At 38.8% G+C, this 8911-nt stretch overlaps 1 protein-coding gene across 1 annotated transcript; it reads right to left on the reverse strand.

Moving 5' to 3' along the window:
- Positions 1 to 4770: 4770 nt before the first annotated feature.
- LOC126583005 (phenolic glucoside malonyltransferase 1-like) lies at positions 4771 to 6755 on the reverse strand. The gene has a single exon (XM_050247298.1). The coding sequence runs from the start codon at positions 6234 to 6236 to the stop codon at positions 5031 to 5033; it is 1206 nt and encodes a 401-aa protein (XP_050103255.1). The 5' UTR covers positions 6237 to 6755; the 3' UTR covers positions 4771 to 5030.
- Between the last annotated feature and the right edge of the window lie 2156 nt (positions 6756 to 8911).

An 8911-nucleotide genomic window follows, 5' to 3' on the forward strand; every position in this document is an offset into this window, starting at 1 on the left:
TTTTAAAAATTCTAATTTCTTTCCTATAAATACTTAAGCCATGTCGCTATGTAGATAAGAATCCTATCTAAAATGGGAAATTTGGAAATATAGCCATTTTAAAGAACACTTACTGAAATATATCCTAGTTTTTTTAATTCTTATAAATTTAACCAAAATTGATGTTAGAAGACAAAATTACCCCTAGACTAAAACTTTCCCTTCCTCCTAATATTGTGTTTTTTTTTTGCACCGAACATCGTCCCTATTATTGAACTATCATGGTCCAAGCACCACCACACAACTTTGTTATCTCTACTCAAAAGCAATTGAACTAAGAGATCAGCACACCAATCACTTTACCCAAATGAATGTCACCTTTTTCTTACCACAAACTATGCAGTTAATGCCTCAACCGTACGATTTTCACGATTGCTACCCGAGTGGTAGGTGGATCATTGGGTTATATTGGGTATCGGCAGCTGGCCAATCTTTAGCACGCGCCGCCCCGCAGCTCTACCGTTTTGTGCTCTCTTTCTCTCATCCACTTGTATGAAAATCAAGGGTAAACTAGTAATTATGGCAATGTGGCTTTGTTTGCTGGCTATGTTGGGGAAAAACTTAGAGTACACAACTCTAACACAAGTGTTGGAGAGAACACAAGTAAACAAATTACTTGTATTACATTCACAAAATATTACAACACACACTTTCAAGGACACTCTTAGAAGCTATGACACTCACTCACTTTCTAGAGACACACTCTAAACCACTCACACTCCTCACAAGACTACTCTTCTCACTCTCACTTGGTTGCCTACTTGCTTGCTTCTTGGCTTCTTTCTTCTTGATTGGTTGGTTACATAGCTTAGCACCTCACATATTTATAGTGTGAGGTTTGCCGACTTTGGTACTGCTTGAACTTTCTAGCTACTTATCATGCATTGCACCATCACCGACATAGGCTTTGCAATATCCATACAATTCTACAAGCTGCTAGAACTTTCTAGATTATTATGCATGCACACCGATGTTAACATGCATATTTCAACTAGAAAAATCTAGTTCATTTGCAGCTGCCCACCGACATTAGCTTGCTAGAATATTCTAACATATTCAAGCATGCACCAGCCATCTTCAATATTATATGCTAGAATCTTCTAGAACAATTCCATGCATGTTTGAACTAGAATAATCTAGTTCCTTTGTACTTACTGATCTTAATGGGCTGGTGTTGATCTTTAACAGGCTATGCATAAATTTCCCGGGTTTTGATGTTTTTTTTTGTTTTTTATTTTTTGTTTTGCACTTGCATGCATCATTGGTATCGCAGCTTCTAGCTGTCTTCCATGCATTATTGCACTTTCATATGCTGTCACACATTTTTTCCCTCTCACTTCCTCAGTCCCAGATTCTGCGAAAGCAAACTTTATTTACCAAATATAGAGTAGTTATTGAACTGATTCAACCACCCACTTACCAACGCACACTCGTGAGGAAGACGACTGACTTAGCAGAATGGCGAGCTGTGTATACTGGAAAGAAAGAGAAGCTCAATCTCATGGAATTATATAAAGATTGAAAATGGAAGTCGAAGGCCGAAGAGACAGAGGAAATGATAGATATCAGACATAACAAAGAAGCATCTCAATCAGAATTCAGAAATGGGAAGAAGGGAGGAACTTAGAAGGTTTTAGTATTAGGGTAATATAGTCTTTGGAACATAAATTTTGGTTAGTTTTATAAGAATTAGAAAAAGTAGGTCATATTTTTATACGTGTTCTCTGAAATGGCTATATTTTCAAATTTCTCATCTAAAGTTTGCATAACCAATTACATATCGACACGTGGCACTCGAAATCCTATCTGAAAAATTATTAAGATTACATCTCGACAAGAAATCTGGAGAGTTACTCACGTTAGCGACAAGTGCCACTTGAAATCCTATCAAAAAAATTATTCAGATTATAGAACGATAAGAAATCTGGAGACTTATTCATTTGGTGATAAGTGGCACTCAAAATATGTCCTAAAACCTTATTTTAATATGGTAGTTTAATTTAAGTAACCATATTAATTCAATTAAAATAATAAATTATGTTTGGCCTATAGCCATTTGGCCCCCTCGGTTATAGATGATATAAAATATGGCTTGACACTGTTCATTAAAATATAATTTCTTGGAATGTTATAGGATTAAAAGGAGCTTTCTGGCCCTCATTCGGTTGGAGATGGCCTTAGTATGCCAGTCTATTTCAAAAAGTAACCACATGCCCAACTTGTACTATGAGAAAGCTGCTCGTGTTGTGTTGAACCACAAGCCTTTGGTGGTTGAATTTTCCTTATGGATCATGAAAATCGTATGCCACAGTAGCACGGGAAGTCATTGTTGTGGTCCAAAATAAACGTGCACCATCATGCTAAAAAATTAAAACACACGACAATGCATGACTCACTAAGAAAAGCATCACAGTAGAATCCAAGGAATAAGTTAACGGGACATCAAATTATTGTTAATCATATTGAAACCGTTATCAGGTTGGCGAGAGTTCAAATCGAAGGTGCGGATACACAAAATTATGTATTGAGAATATGGTCTTTTAAACTAAAACCACAAGAACAGGTTCCAATCAAAGCACGGCAATGTTGAATTTCAGACACCGCAAATCGAATTTGGGGTTTAAATACTTTTAACATTCGGACACATTCCCAACAAAAATACACAAAAATGAGACCGGCAATACGTACCCATCATTCGTTTAAAGAAAACAAAACACTACATCCTATTGGCCATTGTACGATATTAAAGCATGAATGTTTATTAGGTATGAATCATTTCAAATTATATGTTGATGCACAAAATCAGTGAGACACAAGATGTACGTGGTTCACCCAGATTGGCTACGTCCACGAAGTAGATGAGTTCTCATTAATTGTAAAGGGTTTACACAAGTACATAGGTTCAAACTCTCCTTTAGTGAGTACTAGTGAATAATTTAGTACAAATGACATTCGGAAATATTATGAGAGAATGATCTCTATTTATAGAAGAGAGTTTCTAGTTTCATTCTGATATTGACACGTGTCGTGTTGTGATTGGCCTCTGATGTCGACACGTGTTGCGTTATGATTGGCCTCTGATGTTGACATGTGTCGCGTTGTGATTGGCCTCCTGGTTGGAGGGAGACTCTTGTGGGTCCTTGGCGGTATAATGTTGACCAGTGCTTAGTAGTTTCGGGGTCGGGGTTGGTCAAGTATGGTACAAACACTATATTTTACATTGGTGTCCTTATAGATATGTCAAGTGCATGAATGCTTTAAAAGGTTCAATTATAAGGTTCAATTATAAGAAATTTTACTTATAGTTTGTACTATAAATGAGCAACACAACGATAGATATCCGAACCTTTTTAGGAGCTTAGGGTGGAGTGCTTCTATATAAAGGCACTAGCCTATGCTTATTGTAATCACCCAAGTAGGCAAGCAAGAGAGAAGCAAGAAGAGAAGCAAAGCAAGCAAGTAGCTAGCAAGAATCAAGAAGTGAGTTTCACTCTAAGTGCGAGGGAAAGAATCAAATAAGAGTGTGAGTGTTCTAGAGTTTGTCTCTAGATAATGAGAGAGTGTCATAACTTCTAAAATTATGTCTTTGAGAGTTTGTGTTTTGAAATTTTTGTAAGTGTAATACAAATAATTTGTTTACTTGTTTTTGCTCTACAACACTTATAGTAGAGTTGTGCACTCTAATTTTTCTCAACAATTAGTATCAGAGTGGTACAATAAGAGATTGGCTCTAGTGAAGTTTTTGAGAATTGTGAAAAGTTTAGTACTTCGCAAGATTGTTGACTAATCTTGTTCGGCTTATCGAAGTTCTGCCGGCATGATGGGTAACCTTCAAGTTGTTGGAGGAATCAAGAAGCTTAACAACAAAAATTACAACACGTGGGCAACATGCATGAAGTCTTACCTACAAGGCCAAGATCTTTAGGAGATTGTCGGCGGCAATGAAGTTACGAAGCCGTAAGAAGGCATCAATGAGTCACAACACTCTGTGGAGTGGAAGATCAAAGCAGGAAAGGCCATGTTCGTGTATTCCTTTTTGTTGTCTTTTTTTTTTTGTGGAGTAAGGTTTATGACCCCCCTGACTAGGTGTAATTTTTTTCATTATCAATAAAATTTCCCTCGTACCGTCGAGGTTTCTTAAAAAAAAAAACAAAAGTTGGAGCACCTACGAAAAGCTTCAACGCCGAAAGAAGCATAGGACATCTTCGCCACACTCTTTTAAAAAAGAAACGATATGAGACTACAGCTTCTCGAGAACGAGCTGTTATCGATGGCCCAAAGGGACATGACGATTGCTTAATATTTCCACAAGGTAAAGTCTATATGCCGTTAATTTTTTAAGTTAGATCCTATTGCATCCATTTTAGAATCTAGGATAAAAGGAATATTTTTCCATGGGTTGAGACCGAATACCAAGGCTTTGTTGCCACTGTGCAAGGATGGCCGATCCATTTATCACTTGTTGAGTTTGAAAATTTGTTTGCCGATCAAGAAGCTTTGACTAAGCAAGTGGAGGGGTCTCGTCAAAAGGTAAGGAAGAAGCACTCTACACTAATAAAAGTAAAAGCAGCTTCAAGAAGCATGTTGTTAGTGGACCTAAAAGAAATGATGATGAGGTGAAAGGTCCTCAAGGAGGAGGAAGTTCTCAAGTAGGGGGAGTTCCAAAATATCATGGCAACTGTGGTCAGTCCCAGAATAATAAAAGACTTGAGGGCAAGTACTACAACTGTGGAAAGAAGGGCCACATGGCAAAAGATTTTTAATTTCAAATATTGATACTCAAAACAATTCAATTGATAGTATGTACCTTTTGTGTTCCTGTTTTTATTTTGTGATTCTTTGTTTTTTGGTTGATCTTTCTTAAACTCGACATTCGAAGCAAGAACAAGGCTGCAGTACTGCATTGAAGATTCTTGAGACCCAAGTCTCTGCCTCCTCCAAAAGGGTCTTATCCAAACTTTTTTTCACTTCACTAATTGCATTCAAGGCCACTAACAGTCCATCTTCTCCCAATAGGCGTTTTGTTTCTGCAACAGCTCGATGTCCTGCAATTCCCGAAATAGGTTGGTAGTAGAGGAGGGTCTAATCATGAATAATACTTTCTCTGTCTTGATCGCCTCAGCCCAGACTAAGCAAACCCATGTATAGGCGCATGTTAGCAAATATGTCGACAAATGCAGCAGTTTTGAATGATCAGCTTGTTCCTTCTTCTTTGCCATCATAATCCTCATCACCCGCCTTAACATTTCGATTTTCGCGCGTGTGAATTCGAAGGTCCCTCGAATTCCGTCTCCTGGACCTCTAGCCTCCAAAAGCATTAAGCTTCTGTTGTTTGGACCACCCAGTCTTAACCACTCGTTTGAGTAGATTGCTTGGAGCCCGGAAGGGTCCTTTATGACCTTTTTGTTGTGACTTGGCAAAGGTGGCAGTCCTCCTCCTTCTCCATGTTTGCAAAAGTGACCCCAAAATTTTAAAAACGAGATGGCAGATAAGCCATCACAGGCGGCATGGTGCATGGCTGATCCAATCGAAAAGCCGTCTTTGGGAAAGACGGTTATTTGCAATGCCAGCACAGCAGCTTTGTCCTGAGACGCTGCCAATTGGGGTACAAGAGGATGGTATTCTTTGGCTTCAATGTTAAAGTTGTTGCTCGAAATTAGACGGTGGAAATCAGCATCAGACTCGGCGATTGTGAGCGAAACTGCGTCGCCTTTGATATAACTGAGAAGGGGTTTGGGGGAGTCTAGAAGCCAGATGAGGTTTCCCGCTAGAGGTACAAAGTGTTGGAGGGTGGCAGAAAGCGAGGTTTTGAGTTTCGGAAGTACGGAATCGAAGAAGTGTGATGTGTCGAATGAAGGCATGTTGTAGAAGAAAAGGTGTTGAGGGGGTGGGAACCTTAGCCAGCGGAGGTCAAAGAATGTTAGAGGAAGAGACAGATCCTCCGGGTGGGCGGAGTTCGGCGGCAAGCTTGGTTTCGGAGCCACTCTACGAACCTCAACAACTTTGACTGAGCCTGGTTTTGTCATCGGAGATGGAAAAGAAAGCCGGACCCCTGAAACCGGGAGCCGAACCGAAAATTTACACACGGTTGGTTGCAGTTTCAAATCCGGCACGCAGCTCCTGGAAGAGATGGAGGTGGAAGAGAGAGAGGGGCACGAAGAGAGAGTAACGGCCTCTTTGACTAACTTATTTCTCATACTAAATTACAAATTATATTTATAGAGAACATTTAAGAAACACTAACTTGGATGGACTAAGCTCAATTCCTAAACTAACAAGCAAAATCTAAATACTAAAATAAATATAAATACTAATATTTTCCAATACTTGGAACCGAAAACTGAAATTAAAACACGAACAAAATTAGACCGCACTGAACAATTCGGTTTTGCCATTTTGAAACTGTTTTAGTTTGAAACCGAACTGCAGTTTGAAAAAAGGTTTACTTTCTGTTTTGAATATATGAAACATATGAAACCGCACCGAAACTGAACCCCACGGCAAAACTTAAAAAGATTTTTTCTTTGGTTTTTATATTTGTGGAGCTTTTAATTTGGTCCTTGGGGCTTTTTCTGGATTTGATCTGGTTGTTCCAGGCTTCCAGACCCTCGAATTAGTATTGCTTGCTGTTTTTCTTGTTCGAGTACTTATATGTAAGTGGTACCATATTGTAAGCAGTTCAATGAAACTCATTAGTCAGAACTATATCAACTAGGTACTAGGATTACAATACATTCATTCAATTCATGCCGAGTATAATACCGCACATAACAGAAATTTATCTCAAGAACACCTACTTGTATTCGACGCCATGGATGAGATGCCAGTCAGTCTTCTACTCCCACTACTCAATAGCTCCCTTACTGTATGAATAGGTCTAATACTTAGGTTTTTTCACATACGGGAGCAGGGACTATAACTTCATGTATATACTACTAGGTGTAAAACCCCAGAAATATATATTTAGTTATAGGGAGCTTGTAAAGGTTTAGATGGTTTAAAGTGTGTGTGTGTAAAATATATATATATATATATGTGTGACAAAAGGAATGGAGAACACGTGTGTGTAGGATGATCCCTTCTTCTTTTTGTGTTTCGGTGCACTGTTTCCAAAAGGGCAGAAAGGAAAAGAAACAGCCATGGGTTCTCTTTAGGTGTCGAAGAAAGAAAAATGTGTAGGTTAATTTCTAGACATCAGAACTGCAATCCGTTTTCGCCTCTATGATCACAACGTCGAGCTCTACGAACGAAGGTAAGAGTTCAAAGCTTATTTGCATATTCGAAATTATATTTTGGTTGGGGATTTCATGTTAATAACTTTGAAAAAATTCATGTTTGAAGTGCTATATGGTTGAATTGAGAGTTTTGGAAGTCTCAAGGCTGGTCGAACAATATTATTGAAGAAGACAGAGGTAAAATTTTACTTGATTTGGAGTTATGGAATTCAATTGTGCATTGGTTGTTAGATGACATTTGATATATGGCTCCTGAATGGATTTCATGGAAACATTGATGAAACTGCGATTCATGTGAATAAATTTTGGATTTGGTTATTTTGGGGATGTACATGAACTGTGCAGATGGAATTGAGATGTGTTAGTTTATGTTGGTGCATGCGAATTGTGTATTGATATTTTCTTTATCCGAATGTTAATTGCAACTTTGTGGTGCTTATCCCTAAAGTTGATGTTACACCCACCCCTAATTTAAATTGTATTTTCACTAAGTTTGTGATTATCTTGCTTTTAAAATTGTTTTTAGGTCTTAATTAGTGTGCCCAAGGGGCCCACCCGTTGATTTTGTCCCCCGTGACCCTTTCTTCTTTCTTTTCTCCTTCTCTGCACACTCTATTCTTTCTCTCGAAATCCACTCATCTCTCTCCCTCTCTATCACCGTGAGCACCCACACACACACACCCACCACCACAACTACCTAACTACGACACCACCATCACCTTTGGAACTTTCTTCTCTCTCTCCCCCGTCTCGACGAAGCTCCGGGACACCCAGAGAACACCCAAGTCTCCCCCGACGCCTCCGGCAACTTTTGAGACAATTTCCGGCCAAACCACAGCGAGTTGGCTGGCATGCAAGATATCAATCTCTTCGTCTCGCTGATTAATACAACTTTCCTTTTTGTTTCACCCAATTTCGTTGAGTATTGAAGAAGTTATATCCATTTGAATCTTATCCAGTTTCTGACGACCTCAGTGGCTTTTGAGGAGTTTTCCAGCCAAACCATGGCGAGTTATATGTTGTGTGAGGTAGCATGCTCTTTGTCTCTTCGAGGGCTACAACTTTCGTTTTTGAATCATTCAATTTTGTTGAGTTTTGACAAAGTTATGAACGTTTAAAGCTAAGGAACTTTTCGGCCAAATTCCGGCCTTCTCTTTCAAATGGGTCCGGCGACCCACAATTGGAACTCGGGCTGGGCTTTCAAGCCCCAAAGCCCTTTCGAACCAGGCCTTCGGACCGTTGAACCTAAGCCCAAAAACTTAGGGCAACCCAATCTTTTTATTTTGTTATTTATTTTATTTTCTGTTAGAAACCAAAAGGCATTTGGGCCATTCAACCTAACCCAAAAACCCTTTATTTTAAATTATTTTTATTTTATTTATTAAACCAAGGCCTTTGGGCCTTATCTAAAATCCTAAACCCTTTAACCTTTAAAACCTTTAACCCTAATCGGTCCAAACCCTTTATGAGAAATATTCCGTTAGGTAATATTCCATTAGGGAATATTCAAATATTATGTCAGGGAATATTCTAGGCATATTCTATCGACTTTTACGAAAATTAATCGGGACCCTTCTTAGGGTAATTCGACGTCCTGAACTCGTTTCTGACGTCCGTTTTCCGAAATTCAATTGTTA

This window comes from Malus sylvestris, chromosome 9 (assembly GCF_916048215.2).
Source record: "Malus sylvestris chromosome 9, drMalSylv7.2, whole genome shotgun sequence".
NCBI classification, from domain to species: domain Eukaryota; kingdom Viridiplantae; phylum Streptophyta; class Magnoliopsida; order Rosales; family Rosaceae; genus Malus; species Malus sylvestris.

Bases quoted from the DNA above. Each gene is read 5' to 3' on its own strand.
- LOC126583005 (XM_050247298.1), bottom strand. From the start codon at position 6,236: ATGAGAAATAAGTTAGTCAAAGAGGCCGTTACTCTCTCTTCGTGCCCC.